The sequence below is a fragment of the Chironomus tepperi genome, unplaced genomic scaffold (genome assembly GCF_022539635.2).
Source record: "Chironomus tepperi strain 1889 unplaced genomic scaffold, CSIRO-AGI_Ctep_v1 contig_257, whole genome shotgun sequence".
Classification (NCBI taxonomy): Eukaryota; Metazoa; Arthropoda; class Insecta; order Diptera; family Chironomidae; genus Chironomus; species Chironomus tepperi.
Window position 1 is genome coordinate 12,471 of NW_027226379.1, and position 21,363 is coordinate 33,833.

The 21,363-nt window shown below is 34.4% G+C and overlaps 2 protein-coding genes across 2 annotated transcripts; both read right to left on the bottom strand.

The window, feature by feature from the left end:
- Positions 1-2,822: 2,822 nt before the first annotated feature.
- On the bottom strand, positions 2,823-11,107 carry LOC139091669 (cystathionine gamma-lyase-like). Its single transcript, XM_070641814.1, has 4 exons — positions 10,975-11,107; positions 5,308-5,406; positions 4,586-5,211; positions 2,823-3,367 (listed from the first exon to the last, which is right to left on the bottom strand). Exons 1-4 carry the CDS (start codon positions 10,980-10,982, stop codon positions 2,901-2,903), a joined length of 1,200 nt encoding a protein of 399 aa, XP_070497915.1. The 5' UTR covers positions 10,983-11,107; the 3' UTR covers positions 2,823-2,900.
- Positions 11,108-13,484: 2,377 nt separating this feature from the next.
- Positions 13,485-20,591, bottom strand: LOC139091616 (cystathionine gamma-lyase-like). The gene is made up of 4 exons (XM_070641759.1): positions 20,442-20,591; positions 15,860-15,958; positions 15,197-15,760; positions 13,485-14,045 (listed from the first exon to the last, which is right to left on the bottom strand). The coding sequence occupies exons 1-4, from the start codon at positions 20,474-20,476 to the stop codon at positions 13,508-13,510; spliced, it is 1,236 nt and encodes a 411-aa protein (XP_070497860.1). The 5' UTR covers positions 20,477-20,591; the 3' UTR covers positions 13,485-13,507.
- Positions 20,592-21,363: the final 772 nt, after the last annotated feature.

Consider the following 21,363-nt stretch of genomic DNA (forward strand, 5'->3'; position numbering starts at 1 on the left):
TGATATGCCTGGTTCCCGGGCGACATATCCGAATAGCACAAGCTGAACGACCAAAAATTCGACACCAACGTGACTCTTGCTTTGAATCCGGTATCAAGTCAGAGACAAGCCTGCATGGGGTCAGATATTTGATCGATTATTCGATTTGTGCTATTGGGGATAAGGCTCCATTTACAAGCCGATTGGAACCTGAGTAGCATAATGTAGTCGTCTAAGTGCCACTACGTCACAACGATGACAGGTTCGTTGATGCCTATGTGATTGTTGATCTTGGATTATTAGAGTGGCCAGAGGATTTTTGCAAAATATCGGGACATTTTGAGGCTTTGTCGGCACAGCAGCAAGTTAAAAAAGTACAGCAGCAAGTTAAAAAAGTACAGCAGCGTTCCTGCAAAAATACAGCAGATGACCGCCCTAGATTTTATTGATACATTTCAAGATTCAATGATTACTCGACGTTAATGAGTGGACATAGCGATGCAATCACGAACATGTTGATAATTTCTGGAAAATCAAACGGAAGTTGGAGTCCATTTGAAATTGACACTAACCAATGATGTGTCTCTTTGGAATTAGAAAGTCATGGATCACAATTGATCTGTAAGACCAACCAAGCAAGTAAGAAAGTAAGTAGCAATCACTCTTTGACTCAATTGTGTCGCTGTATACATGCTGCCTAGTACTACTATAGAGGTTAATTCATTTGCAGTGCTTTAACGTTATTCCTCGAAAAACCGCTGTATTGGATTCAATTCCGTTCTAACATTCGATTCAGTTCTAATTCATTGACCTATTTTATTCCAAGAAACCTACCCTGAAATCAAATTCATCAACACCATTAGCAATTGAAAAATGACATTAAATTTTAATGCTGTTTATGTCGTACATTCAATAACAAAAATAAAAAGCACTTTTGTGAACTTTACTCTGTCAATATTAAAGGTAATTAAAGTCAATGATGATGTATATGAATGTATAATTTGGTTTTATGTCATGATATACATGAACACACACCTCAGATACTTAATATTCATCTCAGAATTTTGTTAATGACTTGAATGATAATGAATATACACAAAAATAATATATTTTCTTCCTGCATGCTTCACATGAGGAAATGTAAAAAGTTTCTTTTATTTTTAAGGAATAATTTGAAGTTCTTTCAAGTAAATAAAATAAAGTTTTTTGGCAGGTTTTTCCTGAAAAAGTGCGGTTTTACGTTCAGGCAAGATTGTTGTTTCCACAACACGAAAGCTTTTTATTTCTTGATACGTGACGCGAACTTTATATTTTGTTGAAAGATTTTTTTATTTTCTTTTTTGTTAATTTAATTAGGTTTTTGCATACGGAAAAGTTTCTCTTTTTTTGAAGTTTTGAAGTATGTTGAGCTTGTCTTCATTATTTTTTAAACTCATGTGGCTTACGATGCTTTGAAGTTTTCAAATAATTTCCTTCTTTTTTGCTTTGAGTTGTTTTGAATTCTGGTGGATTGAAAGAAGATTGTTTTTGAATTACGTGTACAAGCTGCATATCTTGAAAACATTCATTTCAAGAGCTATTACTCCTTGCTGTAGCCATGATCCTATGTGATTCTTTAAATTTCAAAAAAAAACTTGCCAATTTGATTCTCCCGATTAGAGGATTGACTCTCTCTGTTGCTGGCTATGTCAATTATCCGAACGAATCAAAATAGGTACGACCAGTTGATATCAAGCAGTTGTCTAATTCTAATCCAATACTGTCCAAACTCTTTAATGTCACGTTATACTTTGATGGTGAGCCTCAACCAAAATCAGATATAACATACAGTTTCAGCAGCCAACTACTACCGCGACATGTAGTTCGAACAGAAATGTTGTAGCCTATCTTGGTCCACAAGTGCTTTTGTAAATTTGTAGAAATCAACTGTTTACATCCAAAGCCTAAGTTTACGCATGTGCATACTCATTTAGTATACTTACTGTCAGTTAAGAAGAACAAGGTCAAATGTGCCGCAAAAAATTCCAAAAAAGTGGTTCATTAGAAAATTTCTTACTATCATAATGTGCACTATGTTACTACTTTTGTTCCATAACTGCCATTTTATTTCGAATTTCTGAAGAAGCTTCTCAATTAAGAGTTAATCCCTAGTTTCCGAGTGTAACAGACTTCTCTGTATGTCTAGTGCCGTCTAGTCATAAATTTCCGATCTCCTTTTCGATATCAGACATTCAACCAATCTTCTAAGAATCCCCAGACACTGCTCATGACGTAAATAATCAAAAATAATCGAATTACTCAAAATATATCCAATTTTCTATACACTTTAAAAAAATTCCTGTCCCTTGATTAAAGTCACCAAAAATGAATCAACCATCCTACGTGTTCACATCAAATCAAACCCCAAAAACACAACAAACTCTTATGAATCAATGCATGTTCAATTGAAAGAAAAAAAACAATTCAAGTCTAGTGTAAATAACTTGATTGATGAAGCATTTTAGAACTGAAAATCAATAAATAAAGTATAATATGCATGATAAGTAATAACAGTAGAATGAAAATGAAATTGACAAATTATCATACGCCTCATCATTGATGTATGAATACGAAATCGATGATGATGTATGCATAAGGAAGGAACATAAGTGTATGAACCTTTTGTGGGGAGGTAGGAGGTGTTGTATTCATGAATATCAAATTTCAAGCTTAGTGTTATGAATATAATTGCTTACTGATACAATGTTGATGGTTCATTAGACATCACAATATGTAAATATTTAGCCAATACCTTTCATCGGAAGTCAATTAAGTTGTCGACATAGAAAAAAAGTAATGAGTCATGACTTTATAGAATAAAAAAATTTATTTCGTATAAAAAAATAACTTTTTTTTGACAGGTTATAAAAATAGAGAATGCTTTAAAAGGCAGCAAGTGCTTGCTCCAAATCATCGATTAAATCCTGTGAATCCTCAAGGCCAACAGATATTCTAATCAATCCATCAGTTATTCCCAATTCAGCACGTTGAGCCTCTGGCACAGATGCATGTGTCATAACGCTTGGTAGTTCCGCTAAACTTTCATATCCACCAAGAGATTCAGCAAGTGTAAAAACTTTTAATGTTTCCAAAAATTTAGACGAATTTTCTAATGTTGCATCCTTAATATAAAACGACATGATACCGGAATGCCCAAAGGTCTGTGACAAAGCAATTTTATGTTGTGGATGTGATGGCAATGCTGGATGTAAAACTTTTGATACTTTTGGATGAGCCTCAAGCCATTTAGCAACAGTAACAGAATTTTGAAAATGTCTTTCCATTCTTAATGATAGAGTTTTTAAGCTTCTGTTGACCAAATAGCAATCGAATGGTGATGGAACGATTCCTGTTGATATAAATTAGAGACTATTTAATTTGGGGATTAAATTGAGATTAAGGAATTAGGATAAATGAGCTTTTAAATGCTGAGGGCTTTATTGACACGGAAGATGACAATTGAGATGGATATCCTCTTGGGTTGCTTTTGGGTGAGGTTGATGTCTCATTTAATTGGATGTTCATCAATTATTGCTTCTTTCCGTGCGATAGGATTAATAACCCGAACGGTACATCATAGTCACTGCTATGTCTTAATCATAATGACGTGATTGTCCACTTGACGACTGTTTTTGGACCATTTTGACGAGATACGGTGCTGAAGGTAGACTGATGCTGTTCCAATAAATGTCATATCCTTATAGACCGGTCTAAAGTTACTAACATAAGAAAATATGAAGACAATCGAACATTAAGGCAGTCCTCGACCTTAAACATTCAATTCTCTCAGTCCACCCATTACAAACCCCCCAAAGCAGCCCCCATAACATGAAACCCAAAACTTTATTTGTTGCTCGTAAAAGATAAAGTTCATCATTCTTCACAAGTTCTACAAAAACATAACAACGTTCGATGATAAAGTATCACAAAACATGTTTTGTTTAAAAATTATTGGAATTAAAAGAAAACATAAAGAGGAGTCAGCTTGCATATTTTCATCTATAACGAGCTCAACCCTTCTATTCAATTACATAATTTTCCATTCATCTCATGCCCTTTAGGGTGAATTAAGGAACAGAAGGAAAAAAAAACTAATGAGAATAATAAGAACGATACGGAAAGCTCATCTGTAGATATTTTTTTTTTGTATGAGGGTCGTTGACTTGTGATGTCTGTTATTTTTAAAGGGGATTAAGGATGGATCAAGTTTGGAACTGTTTGATGGCTTTTAGGATCCCGGAAAGTATGAGCAGTCAAATCCGACATCAGGATAGTGTCAGGGTCAGAGTAAGGCTGGACTCAGAGGTAACCTAGTACTAAGTTGACACTAAGCTGTCCACAAATCACATAATTGACGCTATGTGCAATTCAGATACAGATTAAGAGACATCGCATCAAAAATTAGAAAAAATCTGGATCTGGACCAAATTACTCATTAGTTTAGCGCTGGACATGCACCAAACTCAAGCAACATTGGTGCTGCACTGGATCCATATTGCCAAATTGTCATCACTTACAACGAACCTCAATTAGCACAATATAAATTAGCACAATAACAAACACATACCTGTAGCATTTTGATAAAAGCGTAGCTTCTCATGAAGCTCCTCACTATTCGTTGCAGCACTTCCCATAACAACATCCGTGTGTCCATTCATATATTTTGTTAATGAATACATAACAATATCAGCACCAAGATCCAATGGACGTTGAAAATATGCAGATAGGAAGGTATTATCGACGACGAGGAAAGCTTTTGTTTTAGCATGAACAATCTCAGCAACTGCTTTAATATCAATAACTTTCATGACGGGATTTGTTGGTGTTTCCATCCACACAAGCTTAACATTTGGCTTTATAGCTTTTTCCAAGTTCTTCAAATCCGTTAAGTCAACAAATTGTACGTCAATACCCATATTTGCAGCAAGATTTCTAAACAATCTATTTGTACCGCCATAAATGTCATCGCCAGTGATTATTCCATCACCAGTTCTAAGCATTGATAGAATTGCTGTTTGTGTACCCAATCCAGATGAAAAAGTCAATGCATATTTGGCATTATCAAGTCCAGCCAAGCATGTTTCAAGTACATTTCTCGTGGGATTACCCGATCGACTATATTCAAATCCTGAATGTACGCCTGGTGCTGATTGTTTAAATGTTGTTGACAAACTTATCGGTGGCACGACAGCTCTAACATCCGCCCCGAAAAGAAAAAGGTACAAAAATAGACATAAAATTGAGATTAAGAATGTATTGGAAAGAAGAAAAAAAATCCAATTTATTTACCGACTGTTCCATTGTTCAGGCTTTTGTCCGTTGTGAATGGATTTTGTTGCAAAGCCTGGAGTTTGCTTTTGAAATCCGAGTTCCTCACCGAAAGTCAATCTGTTGGAAAAACAAATAAATTTATTACTTTTTGTGTTGACTCCTTTTTAACTTTTATGGATGTCCTTTAATTTGTCATCATGTGAATGTATTTGTGGCATTTGACATATAACAAGAAAGGACAGGAAGAAGTAAAATTTTTCACTTCTTTTTATCCATGACATGGCGAAAAATTACTTAATGAGAATGACACAAATTTCATTACAGTCACGCATGCACATCTTGTAAGTGAGTAGATGGAATATTTTTGACGATGTGTGAAGCACAACGCATTTTAATTATTGTGTGCGACGACTTTATAAACGGAATTGCATTGAAATTATTTGGAGGATATCCAAAAATAGAAGAAAATTTTTCAAGAACAGTTTTTATTAATGAAAATGAAGAGTCATGTGATTTGACATGATTTAATTTTAAATTGCTGTAAATCATCGAGTAAATGGACTCAGTGGCCTAGAATTTGCATTGAATTGAATGCACCTGGCGTTTTCTCATTTTAAGTCTAGCTTTTAAATAGATATGCAAACTAACTCTAGTTGATGTAGTTGAAAATAACGAACAATCTGACTTACGTCCATTAGAGTTTGGCCCAAACTGACAAGAGTTGAGGATTGAAGCCGAATTTCGTCTAATCTAGACTGTTTGTCGTCTCTAATTTTTGTAGATTTTAACATAAAAACAAATTCAGGAAGATAAGGGTGCAAAATAACTATCAAACCCTTAAAAGACAATGTCCACATCAAATCAGCACAATAATATAATAAGGTTCTAGTTATACGTCGATTTGGTAAGCCAGATGGACTGCGACATTAAATATGCAAAGCCTAAATTCAATGTAAACGAACAGGCAAGCTCATGAGTTAATTAGATGATTATGCTCATTGTCTGTTATGGATATTAAGAGACTTATACCATAATCAGCAATTTGTGAGCATTACAGTATTAACCAGGCATGGGCTCGATTTGGAGAATGAACTTATGTATAGCAACAAACATTACAATTGGGCCTACATTTAGTGTCTTTATCAAGGGTATCAATCCTGATTTCGAGATTTGAGCATAGTTATTAGCTGATTCTAGACTCTAAATTTCCACCTTTTATTAACCTAGGCTTCACATTGGACAATGGTTACAATACGTAATTGAGTAAGTAAGTAAGAGACAATCATCGAATCACAAGTTTCATAATCATTCAAAGCTACAACATTATTTCAAAATTCCTTTATTTTGTCTCAAAATAATTCAAAAAATAATTCAATATCAACTGACATTATCCGTCCTTGACTCTAGAACAAAAAAACAATTTTCGAAAAGAATTAATCTCAAAAAAAAACAAAATAAGAACATCTGTGATATTCGCTACACAAACATCATTACTTTCTGATTTATAAACAATACTCATATGTGTTTTTCTTTGTGCTTTGTGCCAAGAAGAAATCCATCCGGAAAACCTGAGACAAAGCATGAACAAAAGCACTTTTCTACCCAATAAATTATATTAAAAGATGAGTAAGAGGAAAAGTAAAGGAGGAAGAAAAAAAAAGTTACAAAACCATAAAATGTGATGTGATGATTGAAGAAGTAACAAAATAAAGGGTAGGATAGGAAAAACATGTGAGTGGAGAAAAATAGAAACAAATTTAATTATGAGAGATATATGGGAATTTCTACCGGATGGATTATATAGAAATTGTTTGTTAGTGATGTCAATGATAATGAATCGAAGTGATGGATAAGATCAATACAAAATTAAAGCTGGGGGCAATGTTGGGTTAGTGGAAAGGTCAGGAGCTTGTATTGTATTGTGGAACTGATATGCATTGTGATATTCATATAGACAGTCCCAAGTAGATATTGCAATATATTGCTCGTCTCGTCGTCAAAATGAGCCAAAAGCAATCGTCACCATGCCTTTACTCAACTCAGTTGTCATCAACAACGACATTATTGGGAACTGAACTCAATTGGACTAAAATACGTTATAACTAGTTAAAGGCAAGTTAATGACCAGTCGATGAACAAATAAAGAAGCCATAGAACTTGAAGTCGACTCGGATGTGGCTGACATGAATAGCACAAATCGGTTAATCGATCCAAATCTGGTACCTGGCCGTCGTGACTCTAGCATGATACCGGATTTGAATTTAATCCAGTACCAAGCCATAGTCTCATTTTGTAGAAATTTGGAATGGTACAACAGATCATCGATCGCAGTGCCGTTGCTATAACCAAACCCTACATTATATTATATTCTAAGCCATAGTCACACGAGCTGGGGTCAAGTTTAGACAGAGAATTTGGAGTGAACTCGACTCCATAAAAATCTGAGTCGACTCCGGACTCTGAAATTTAGAATCGATTAACCAATTTGTGCTATGCAATTGAATTTCACACAAAATCTACTTTTTCTCAAGAAATTCAGTTAACATCCAACTTATCTTCAAGCTTCAAAAGTCATCAAACATTCAAACTACAAAATTCATTGCCACCAACGATAACATAGCTCCATTAACCCCCAACCACCCATAATCATTAGCCATCATTCATGAACGACCCCCCAAGAGCTATTTCATTGTTGTTCATTCAGGAATTTAATTTGCATTAATTTGACTTAATTAACATAAATTTAAACGGGGCTCACTTGAGAAGACAACAAACAAGGCATTTAAAAGACTTTAATCTATCTTATTATGCCTCTCTCGCCTGTTGTTGTCTTATCAGCATATGAGAAAAATATTCACTTCTTATTTTATAAACACGAGATTAATATTATGTCGTGTTATTCTTGCTAAGTAATTATTTTTAGAATAATAAATTATGTCAACATAAAGTAAATAAAATAAAGAATTTTTTCATGATAATGCATGTCAATTACATACACGAGCGAAGATTATGACGTATTTATGTGGGATCATCAAGGTGATAGAGTTCATTTATGAATGACAATATGTCTATTATTCTTCATCATAAATGACTCAAATTGAAATTAATGTGATTAATGATTAGTTTGTTGCATAAACTCAGACGGTAATTAATTTTATTATAGTTTGACGTTATTGTTGTTGTGATGGAGTTTGAGGGTATTTTCTTTCAGGGCTGTTGATGAATGGTTGAAAGGCTTAGAGGTATGAAATGTAAGTTTGGGACGTGTTGGATGAGGTCTGATACATGTGAATATTATGGGCAATTAACTGGATATGGATATTATTCTTTAGGAATCTTTAGAAGTAGAGCTACATATGCTGCATTATGTAGGTCAAACTAGGTTTCTTGCCTTGCAATTAAGGATAAACAATTGGAAAGCTAGCGCAAACTTCAATTACCAGAAAATTTGAGAAATCTCCTTAAAATCTTGGTATTGGCCTTGAGAATTTGTCGAGCCCGAGATCTCTGCAAATCCTAGTTTGACTCAGACACACTTTGTGATGCTAAATTAGTAAGTAATCTTTAAGCAAATATTATCCAAACTAAGTGGCGTGACTCTAACGTTGGGAAAAATCATATTTGAATATATTCGAATATTTGTCCAACCCTACGTGACACACTATGATAATATTAGGACCGTATATCCCTTGAACATCGAAGTCAACTCAGAATTTGTTTGAAAGACGACGATTCAATTCGACTCGACTCCATATAAAATTCGAGTCGACTTCAAGCTCTGGTTTATGTCGAGGTTTACCAACTAGATGTGCCGCTTCGTAAAATAAAGATGGACAACACTTGACCAAACTGTATTATGTTGACCATTGAATTAGGCTGACTATTCAGCATTCAGAACTCATTCAAATCCTTTCCTATCATCACCAAACTAAACAGTCCCTAAAATCCAAGCTTGTTCCTCTTTAATTTCAATAATTCACCTTCCAAAACTCAAATAAAACCCAAATGAAATTTTTACAAGCAAATAAATAAAAAACTTCTTATTAGTCCCCGTTTTGTAGTTATAACTCAATTATTGCCATAAAAATAAACAGCGATTAAGCTTTAATTGGCAATTACGAACTGCTGACAACTATTTTATTGCTTAATGTTTATCATAATTTTCTACTTAAAGTAATTTTTGTTCTGTTACTTAGAATTTTTTTATTAAATTTCTATGCTCTTTGAATGCTTATGAGGAGTCTTAAGTATCTGGACATTAAATATTCAGAAAATATAAGCTTGAGAAGAAATTTTTCCTTAAAGAAGCACTTGATGGGATTCATAGATTATAGTCAGATTAAAAGATTAATTTGATGGTTAAAGTTTCAGACATGCTAGTTGATAGAGCTTCAAACATCGAGTAAAAAGCCAAAATACTTATTGCCAAAAGCCCCTCGAAAATTCCAATTTATCAAAAGTTTTTTTTTGCTCAATAAAAATACACGCGCCATTTGGTTGAAGAAACTTTGCTATCATAGTTCAACTTCTTAGAGCAGTGGTGGGCAACCTGTGTGCTGCGGCACGCTAGTGTGCTTCCAAATGACAAGTGCCATGAACCTATGTCAAGTTCAGTTTCACCAAAGAATGCCCAAAGAGCACCACCAAGATGTGCCACGCCACACAGGTTACCCACCACTGTCTTAGACGATATCACTCAAATTACCCAAGATCGATATTTCTCATGGTACCGCAAAAACGTTTAAGAAACACATTATTTATAGCATCAGTAAAATTTATAGGCAAAACTATCGTAAACACATAAAGTTTTCAAACATTTTCATCTCGTAACAATGAAATTTTTTGCACATGAACTAGTCTCATTGGGAATTTCAATTACCTGAGTAAAGGAGCAAGTCTACACCCTGCAATTTTATTGTCTAATAAAAGTCTATTTTATACCTAATATATGTAAGTAATGTGTCTAAGACAGTGAAGGGCAAGTTTTGTGTCAAGGTACCGTATGAGCCGTAATGAACCGTATATCGTGTATGGTTTTGGTCTAGGATTAATATCAAGGTGAACTATGGCTCATGGGTAATATGTCTAAGACAGTAGTGGACAACTGGTGAACCGCGACACAAAGATAATGTGTCTAAGATAGTATTGGACACCTTGTGTGCCGCAGCACTATATGAACTGCAATGAACCGTATAGCGTGTAAGGTTTTGGTCGACGCCTACCACCAAGGTGTCCCGCGACATACAGTTCACCCACCACTGGCCTAAGACGTTCAATACAGATAACTATTAATAGATAATTTTATAAATGAGATGAATGTCAAGGTTAACATCCTGTCTATCCTCACTGTGTCTACATACTCTTATCACACATTGAGTTTGACATGAATTGAGTCGAAAATGTTTCACTAGTCTCTACGTCTTTATGACATACATTAAAATTATTTCACATTAAACTTAATCTCAATTTTTTATGTTCTAAAAATAAATTATGTGCGATTTAGGCTTTTGCCTTTTTTGTTGAAAGTTATAACAAAAAGAGTTTGATGAACTTATCGATTATTTTGTGCTTTGTTTCATGAAATTTGATATATATTTTGATTTAAGGTTCTGTTCTAGTTCACGTGGTATCAGTTGGGAATGTATGCCACAAAATTGAATGATAATGAAATTAATTTGAACTTACTTCGACATTTTATCAGTCTAATGAGCAGCTAGTAATTCACAACAAAAAATTGAATTAATAATGTATGAACACAAAGAAGTAATTTAATTTCAGAAGAAGCGTACGAACTAAATGACAACAAAATTGAATTGAGACTAAAAGTCTTCTGCATTTATTGAGAAGCTTTTTAATACATCCCATACATATGTGTAGGTATATATGAGTATATGTCAAAATAATTCATTATTTCTCTCTTGTGTGCTGTATGTCTCGCGTGAAAAAAAAGCCGGCATGCATATATTCAATCTGTATGCTATATTGACCATGTCTTCTTTGTTTCAGCCGATAAATGCTATAATACATTCACATTTTACTCTCTTATGACATTCACATTCTCTTCCTTCTTTTTATTTTCAGTGTCTTATTTCTTTCTCATTTTCTTTTTTTGCCCTTTTCTCTTCTCGCCTATCTCTTTGTGGTTGAGAGACAATTTTATTAAGATAAATGTGACTCTAAAGGAAGATATATCATGTTATTTTTATATATTTTTCCGCATTTTCTTTATAGAAAAATAAAAGATATTATGAAAAAAAATTTTTATTTTGCGACAAGTAAACTTTGAAAAATTTCTTTTTCATTCAAATTGTAAATGCCTTTTGTGTTTTCACTCACTTATTCATATTGGTGATGTTTATTGCTGTTCACTTTGACTGGGATGTGCTTCTGTTAATTAAATTCACTTGGTTTTTACAATTAAAATTGAAAATTAATTAAATTTCTCACAAATTCACATCAAAACACTGAGAAGGGGCTGAAACTATGACAAATATTTTTGCGCTATTTTTCGCATCTCTTTTAAGTCACATCTTCAAATTTCAAAATGTCGTTAAATTCTTCTTTCTTCTTAATTGATGAATTTTATACCTTTTAATCAATTATTTCACAAATTCAAGCACAAAATCTTGTAATTTGCGCCTTAACTCACAAAATCCAATAATTAACCAACTTCCAACCACACTTCACTAAAATAAATGAATGGAAAACTTGAACGACAACATGAATAGTAAGGAGGGAGAAAAAACATTGTAAATGACACGAAAACTGTGTATTTTGTGTAGGAAACAAATGGAAATTTAAATGGGCTTTCTTCTCGCTTCTGTTGACAGACATTACAAATACTTGAGAAATCACAAGTCAAAGAAGATTCTTGTTAATATTTTTTAAATTACACTTCATTTCGGTCATGGTCAATATTTTGTCGGCCAAAATATTTGCACAAGATATGATTCAGATGAACTTTGAGGAGAAGTGATGATGAGGTTAAGGAGGTCGTTTTTTGGGTTTTGTTAAGGTTTCCTTGCTTTTGTACTAGGACCGAACAGCATACCATGCTCGTTAGGCATCACTACGTCACTAGGCACTAGGGAACGCTACGTCACCGTATTAACGGCAATACTCTAGGTGGCCCTGACGGCATCGTGTGGTAGATTTCGACCCAAATTAACGACGAAAAATGCAACTCACCATATTGTGTTGCCCAGGAGGATAAATCGCTCAAGTATAAGCAAGATACCAATCATAAAAGCTAGTGTGACAAGGAAAATTTCTCGAGATGGAATCAAGCTTGTGATTAATCATGATTGTGTCGTGAGAAGCTGTTAATAGAAATAACATGGCATTTGGTATCAGTAATTTTCAGAAGGAAGCCAGCGATAGAGCTAGCTTCAGTAGAAGTCTAAGGGAAGTCATTGATCACAATTGATCTGTACGACTGGTGAAGTAAGTAAGTAAGTGTCGATTAGAAGAACTTGTTGGGAGAAAATCAAACTCGAACTTCACAATGGTAAACTATATCAAACGGCCGTCACGATGCCGTCAGGGAATCGTGTCAAACGTTAACAAGACGAATATGACTATTGTACTGCTTGGAATACTGACAACTAGAACCTTCCTAGAAACTCTCTTTAATCTATAGATGTGTTGTCCAAACATTCTTGTACCAACGCACCTCGATGGTAAGCCACGATAAAAATCGCACGGTATACGATTCACGAAATTTCATGCCGCGACAAATAGTTTGAACAACTCTGATCTAAAAATATCTAATTCCTATATACACATCATATACAACCCACCCATTTTCTCAAAAATATAATTTCAAATTACATGAAGCAAAATTCAAAAGATTTTACAACAAGGCAAAGACATGTAAACAAGCTTCAATTTTTTTGTGTAATAGTCAATTTATTTTCCCAGTTTTTCATTTAAAATTCTTAAAATAATAATATGAATATATACATCAAAGGGATGAATGTTATGTTATTTACAAATTTTTAAGCATGAATATTTACATAAATGTTAGTATTTAAATTCCTCTATCATCCTTAATATATTCCATTCTTCTTGAATTTGTTTTAAGGCATTAAATTTGATTAGTATGTAATTCAATTTCATCCATTCGATCGATAATCTCAAGACAGCTTTTATATCCTAAATTCCTTCTTTCATAACAGTCAATAGCACTTCTTCCATCTTATACCTCATTAGATATGCTTCACAGAGCATTTAACGCCTGATTTAAATCCTCGATTAATATCTCAGGATCCTCTAAACCGCATGATAGACGAATTAAATTCTCTAAAAATCCCAAATCATGTACTTCTTCATCTGAGAATGATGTTGGAACAACGAACCATAAAAGTGGTGCTTGTGCCAATGATTCACATCCACCTAAACTATCAGCCCACATAAAAACTTTCAAGTGCTTTAAAAATCTTTTTGTCTCATCCAATTTAGCGTCTTTAATGTAAAAACATAAACTACCGCCATGTCCATAGCATTGTGATAAGGCAAGCTTATGTTGGGGATGAGATGTAAGGGCGGGATGTAAAACACCACTGACACGTGGATGGTGTTCTAAAAATTTAGCAATCAGTAAAGCATTTAAGGAATGTCGTTCCATTCTTAATGCCAAAGTTTTTAAACTTCTTATCACTAATGCACAATCGAAGGGTGAAGGCCAAATGCCTGTTATTTGTTGGGTAAATTTAATTTTCTCGTAAAGTTCTTTGCTGTTCGTTGAGATACTTCCCCTAGACATGAGGAAATAAAAAGAAAATAATAAAAATGTGAGAGAGAAAATAATAAAACAAAAGAGCAAGTAAGGATGTTAGTGATGTGGGTGTTGTGTGTAATGAGTGCATATTTTGGAGATGAGAATAAGATACAGTAAAAGAAGATAGAAATGAAGGTGTAAGAATGTAGCTAGTTTGAGTGTTGAGAACATGTAGCATTGTCTGAGTCAATAACAATCTGGACCAGATGTGGAAATGGACTTGAATTCTGAGATTATTACCCTATTAAGGCTAGCTCGATTTCTGTACAGTTTTTAGTAACTTAAGGATCGATTTTTGAAATATACAAAGGAGGCATATAGAAACGGTCACACAGCCCTTTGATGAATCCTCAAGGTAAACGGCGACCAGGAAGCTCTCAGAGCTTCTTGGAACCGTAGCGCAGATAGGCTAAAGTCCTTGGACAGAATCCTTGGATAGATTCCACAAGAGAAACGGTGACCAAGAGCTCCAAAAGCTACTTGGCGCAGAGCAATGATGAAAGAATGTCAGCTCAACGTGAGGACAGAGAATTTGTACAAACTAGGTGACAGAGCCAGCAACAGAGTCAGATAGAAAGCCTTTTACTGTAACCTAAGTTCCACATAGTAACATGGTGGCAGTAAGTAAGAATAAAGAATCACTGTTAGAATTCCATTTGAAGCTCGAACTGTGTACGGCTTACAAATGTCTGATACATGAAACCCATTAAGCCTTATGTGTACTCGAAAGTCACTGTGAAGCAACACACGATAGTCTTAAGTGCATCACTAGTCCAGAGTGCACAGAAATATGTTAGAACTTGACATTAGCTTGTTCTTCACCAGATATAATGTTTTATTGCCCTAACCGGCAAAGAGCATGCTCTCGAGAGCTTGCTCACCTAGTAGCCAGCATACCAATTGTTTTCAGCTTTCTCTGTACTTGAGAGCATACTCTTTGTTTGTTAGGGATTGTCCTCTTCATAGTTAAAATCTCTCAAAACAAAGCAAATCCCCAATCCAGTCAAAGTAAGCACTCTAACACATCACCTTCCAAAAACCAAGCTATAGATAATAGTAGGAAGTGACGAGGAAAGATGACTATAAGGAAGTTTTAAACAAGATACAAAAAATATATAAAATAATTACATTACAACATCATTGTGGCCATTCATGAATTTGGTTATGGAATATGATACAGCATCCGCTCCAAAGTCTAAAGGCCTTTGAAAATAGCAACTGGATGGTGTATTATCAACAACAACAATAGCATTTGTCTCTTTGTGTACGATATCTGCAATTGTCTTTATATCCGATATGAGCATCATTGGATTACTTGGTGTCTCCACCCATACCATTTTTGTATTTGACTTTAATGCCTTCTTCACCTCATCAGGCTTAGTCATATCAACAAAATTAACTTCTAGTCCTATATCAACTCCAGTCTCTCTAAACAATTCAATTGTTCCAGTGTAAATATTACTTCCGCATAATATTGAATCGCCTGCTTTAAGCATTGCCATCAAACAGCTTTGACCGGCTGTGCCAGATGGAAATACTAGTGCATATTTACCATTGTCAAGTGCTGCCAATGTCTGTTCAAGTATTATTCGTGTTGGATTTTCTGTATTAAATTCATTGCCTTTATTATCATTTTGTGATAAGGATGCTGATGATACTGATGTTGACATATAAATTGGTGCAACTATTGACCTGAAAAATGACAAAATTTTCATTATTTTAGTCTATAATAGCTGCATATCCACAAAAAAATTGATAATAATAAATTCATATGCGTTATCAATAGCTTACCGGCATAACAATTGTTCCGGTCTATATCCACTGTGTATAGCTTTTGTTGCAAAGCCCGACTCCTGCCGTAAAAATCCAATAGCTTCATTTTCTGTCAAACTAAGTTATTATGTGAGAGCCATCCAGCAATAACAACAATAACATTCGAGAATGAGAAAAAAAAAAGAGGAAGGAAAATCAGAATGAATCATTGAACTTTTTTTGGGTATAGTCATTCGCTGTTTATAAACACGAGACGAGCTTAGATAAAAAAAAATGAATAAACAACATGTGGGAGAGAGTGAGTGAGAGAGAAAGAGATAAATGGCGCGAAATAGATTATTTTATGGTTTTTGAGAGAAGCAATTTTTTGAGAATATTTTCCTCATGTGTGCACTCGTGAGGGTGGAAGAAGATTCAACGTTAAGCTGATCAAATTGTTCATGACGAATGAGTCTTTTTTCAGCAGTTTTATGGGTTATAAAATGTTTTTTGTTTTTTTTTTTTTGGTGATTTATTTTGGCTAGGTGGTTGGGTAAGTGATCAGCTGTAGATGAATTTTATGTGCAATTTAAATGAGGTTTATTTTGGGGACATGTAGACATGTATGGTTTGTGAGCTGAAGGTAAATCCAGGATCTTTGGCCTAATCTACAATTAAGGACACTGATATCATTTCTTACGGCTTTAGATACCGTCCTAAACAGACAAATAGACCGCTTTGTAGGTAACCATAAACCATGCTTTGCCTGTTAGGCTTTCTGAAAGTTCAAATCTGGACCAACAAATGCTGACTATTGAGGGATCTACTCAAGAAGAGTTTTAAAGTCTGAAGACTTAGGCTAGATTTGGGCCAGAGTTCGAAGTAGACTAGGATCGAATTCAAGACCCTCTTTGCTAGGAGTGGATCATCTGTCAGAAACTTTGAATTCCATTGAATTTGTTTTGAGTATGTGGAACTATTTTCTTAGATTTCTGAACTTTTCGAAGATGCTCTCGATAGATATTGTAATTCACTTGTCATCGGTAATTGGCAAGCGGTTGCCAGCAATAAGCCAGCTTCAGACGCGAACTAAGGGAGGCCATAACTCACAATTGATTTGTCCAGTCAGCTACATAAGTAAATATAGATTTGGTATCCAAAAAGCTCATTGTCAAAATTTCTGGTGCTTTATGATTAGAATCCCCCTATAAGAATTGACAATCCCCAAAAAAATGCGCCTTAGTCACCACAATAACCCAACTTTAGACCCTTCCCGCGTCGTTCACTTGCATTATTTTAAAGAGCGAGCTATTTTATTTTGATGAGATAAATTTACTTATTTGAATTTTTTCATCATTAATCTTTCGACTCTTTCCATCCACATCTGAATGGCATTTTTTACTCTCTCTCGCTCAAAATTGATTCTATATTTAATGCTGGATTTTAAATTCTTTTTTTTTATTTAATTAATCCTTCCACTTCCTTTACGTCTTTTATATATGAATTTTCACAAAAAAACAATATCACATGAGTATATCCCCGAATAGCACAAGTTAGTTAATCCATCAAAAGTTTGATCATAGGACAGAGTGATTCTGAGTTGGAACTGGATCAGATTCACCATGTCAGAGGTCCCATAAGAGCGACTAAAGAACTGAAAGAGCACAATCACAAAAGAGCAGTTGTGACTCTGACTTGGAGCTGGATTCGTTTATAGTAATAAAGGCTCAACGAGAGCGACTAAGGAACTCTTGGAATGAGCACAAATCAGTTAATCCATCAAAAATTCGATTTTAGGCTGTTGTGACTCTGACTTGGTGTTGGATTCGTTTCAGTATGCCAGAAGTCCGACGAGGATGAGGAATTCTTGGAAAGAGCTCCAATCAGGGAATCCATCAAGAATTCGAGCATAGGCTGATGTGATTCAGAGTTAGTACTGGATTCGTTTCAAAATGCCAGAAGCCCCTTGAGGGCGGCTAAAGGACTCTTGGAAAGAGGTCGTTGATAGTGACAGAGCAACACATTGGAGAGCATCCTTTTATCAGGATACACAGGTTGTCCACCACTGGTGTAGCATTTGCTATTGCTAATTGGAAAATGGCAGTCAGCTTTAGAGCCAATTTCAGACGCCAACTAAGAGAGGCCATGAATCTGGATCACAGTTGATCTGTACGGCCAGCGAAGCATAGTAAGTACATATAGGAAGTAATCCAACTTGTGCTAATCGGGATCCAGCGTATGAATAATCACAAGCGATATCAAAAACTACACATCTCATTCAAAATACACTCCATCACTGAAGATGAATATGTGTGTGCATGTATATGCCCCGAAAAAAGATGATCTAAATAAATTCACAACTCATCCAAAACTCATTCACGTTCCTCATGCGTTCATGATACAGTTGTAATTCTTCAGGGTGAAATTGTCGTTTATGCTGTATTTTTTCACACAAAATAATATATATAAATAATGTGCATGTGTGTATATGCTGAGATTTTTGACTTCATAGAGATGAAAAATTCACTCTCTACAGTTCCATGCAAAACTGTTCATGCCATTTATCTCTCTTCACACTTTTTTTTATACTTTTACTGCTGTACGCCCACTTTGACAAACATTTATGTTTCATATTTATATTTTTGTAATTTATTGCAAGCAACGTTTCTCTCATCTGGTTGATACGACGGACGATGATGAAAAAAAAAAGTAGAAAAAATGTCTTTTGCGAAAAGGAAAAAAAATCTTATTATGCAATCATAAAAGTGCGCAGGTAATTTTTACTTCTAGTTTATTAAAATTCATATTTCATATTCTGCATTGCATATTGTAATATTTTATGTACATTGTTACAACGTGAGGATCTACGCTCGGTGTAAAAGAATCCACAATATTCATATTTAATGCAGATGCAATTAGATAACTTTATGTTTCTCTTTACCGAGCTGTGTATGATGAATTTGTGGCATTTGAAGACGTATGATGACGTTGAATGTCGTGAAATGTCGTAGTGATATTGACAAGTTGTTTATAGATTTGGAGGTCTGTTCATTAAGTGAACTGCTTCGAAAAAGCGACCAAAGAACTATTGAAAGGAATCTGTCGATAGAGACAGTATTGAACTTGGCATTGGTAATTGGCAGGCGGAAGCCAGTAATAGAGGCAGCTTTAGGCGCCATCTGAGTGAGGTCATGGATTACAACTGATCTATACGATCAGCGAATGAAGTATGAAGGTAAGCTTCAAAAATAGGAGATGTATACCAATAAGTCGAGCTTTATAGAGTCCTCAACCTGGTAATTGACTTGAAATTTGGTCCTAACTTAGAGCTATTGACAATATTCCATCATTAAGCAGCTTGGTCATTACCGTACCTGAACAGACAAAAAGCATGCTTATGAATATAATTATATTCATTTAATAATAGCATGCTCATATAATTGATATTAATTGAGTATAATTATAAGCACGCTCATTAAAATGAGTATATTCAGGTACTGCTAGGGGTTACAACATTCTGGAAAGTCGATTGCTACTGAATATTCTTGACTTTGGCCTTTGACAAACTGTGAGTCATAGCACCATGGTTTGACGTATAATACGCTCAGCTGTGCCGCAAAAATATCCAAAAATAGGTTTTGTTTTAGAAAAATTAAAATTTTTACTAAGTTAGCTCATTTGTAAACATAAATTACGTTTAAGCCGCATCCCTAAGAGCATTGCTCGAAGTCGATTCAAATATTATATTGAGTCAAGTCTAAGTCGATTTTTCCATACAAAAAGTCGACTTCAAATTATCGAAAAGTAGACTCAAGTCGTTCGACTCTAATAATATTCGAGTCGACTTCTAGCTCTGCGTAAGAGGAAACATCTGGATTAGATACATCTTTATAATCCTTTGGTATGTCAACAGATCCCTGAGTATGTTTACTTTTATTCTAGCTTATTTATTGGCTGTCGAAGTACAGACAATATTGAACTTGATATTGTTTTTTTCCAAACTGTGACCAGCTCCAGGTGAAATTTAAAGGAAGTATTGAGATCATATTTAATACACCGGAAGTCACTAGGCCTAAAAAAGCAAGATTCAATCTTATCTGGTCAGAGAACAGAGTTGAGCTGTCTTGAAGCTATCTGGATTTTGTATTCTGCAGCAGCGTGTCCGCAAAGCTGAGTTGACTCGAATTATTTTTCGAAAAGTCGACTTGTCTCGAGTCCATTCAAAATTTAAAATTCAAAATTCAAACTTCAATGCTCTGGTGTCGCGGAACATAGTTTAAGAAGCACTGCTCTAGTATATGAATACTAAGATCTAACCATGCACAAATAACTCATAATCTGCCAAAAGACACAATAACAACCATGACATTTAATGACATGACGTCAACACATCCCGAGTAACACAATTTGAACATGGCAGTCGTATAGCTGCCATATAATGTCATGTATAATCATATGATGATATGACACTTATGTGCCGCTCAAGACAATCTTTTCATAACCACAAAAATCATTCATTATACCGCTCGGGTCTTTTTCCACATGAACAACTTGCACTTGCACTTCATCGGAATAATTTTTTTTCATTTATGTAAAAAAAAAAATATTTAAATAAACTCACTGTACGAGTTCATTAGATACACTTTGGTAGCCCATTATTATATCCACTTTTCGTTATGGTGAACTGATTCTTTATTTACTTATTTCACTTTAACAGAAACGAAATTATGAACTCGACTATCGTTCTCAGGTGATGTACTTCCAATGAACACCTTCTTTTGCGCGTCTAGATAATTTTTTTTTTTTGCTGAAAAAAAAAGAGAAAATTTGCTCAATTTTAATAAATCAAGACGGAAAGGAACTGAGAAGAAAAAAATTTTAATTTTTTTTTTTTGCACAAAAAAAACTTGTTTTTCATGTGGGAATTTTCAATTTTCTTTCTCAATTTTTTTGTCTTCTTCTTTTTTGCCTTTTTAATTTTAGAGATATATCGTAAAAAACCACCTAGCACATGATGATGCTGATCATATTTCGTCATTAAGTAAAATAGCATTTTTTTTTTGTGAAGTTTTTTCTTTCTTTTTTTTGAAGAGTAAAGGAACGATTAATATTTTTTTGTAAGGTTTAATGAACGATAATTTTTATTTTTGCGAGGATTTGTGTCGCTCGGGATGAATATGTAGATTTATGATGCTAGTCGGAATTTTTATTTTTGTGAACAAATTTTTTAATTAAAAATTTTTTAATTCCTTTTTCTTTTTTGTGTTTAAAAAAAATACGAATTCAGTGAAGATGCTAAGATATTTTAGGAAATGCTTATGAGGAATTAATGAGATCAGATTTGATGATAATTGCTTGCGCAACTCTAGGCCCTTGCATTTGCAAAACTTCAATTCGTGTAGTTTCTAATATGTATCGCTACAAGCTTGAGCATTTTATTAATCTTGGAGACTAACTCGAGTTGAAAAAAGTGATCCAACAACTCCTTTGGTGATCAAACAAGAGTTTCCACTAAATTATTCGCATTTTCAGTCCTCAGAAAT

Excerpts from the sequence above, each read along its gene's own strand:
- LOC139091669 (XM_070641814.1), bottom strand. Across the intron at positions 5,212-5,307 it reads CCTGAACAATGGAACAGTCG|AGCTGTCGTGCCACCGATAA; the intron begins GTAAATAAATTG and ends GGCGGATGTTAG. Across the intron at positions 3,368-4,585 it reads CTTTTATCAAAATGCTACAG|GAATCGTTCCATCACCATTC; the intron begins GTATGTGTTTGT and ends TTATATCAACAG.
- LOC139091616 (XM_070641759.1), bottom strand. The coding sequence starts at position 20,476 with ATGGGCTACCAAAGTGTATCTAATGAACTCGTACA. Across the intron at positions 15,959-20,441 it reads GTATCTAATGAACTCGTACA|TTTGACAGAAAATGAAGCTA; the intron begins GTGAGTTTATTT and ends ATAATAACTTAG. Across the intron at positions 14,046-15,196 it reads GGCCACAATGATGTTGTAAT|GGGAAGTATCTCAACGAACA; the intron begins GTAATTATTTTA and ends CCTCATGTCTAG.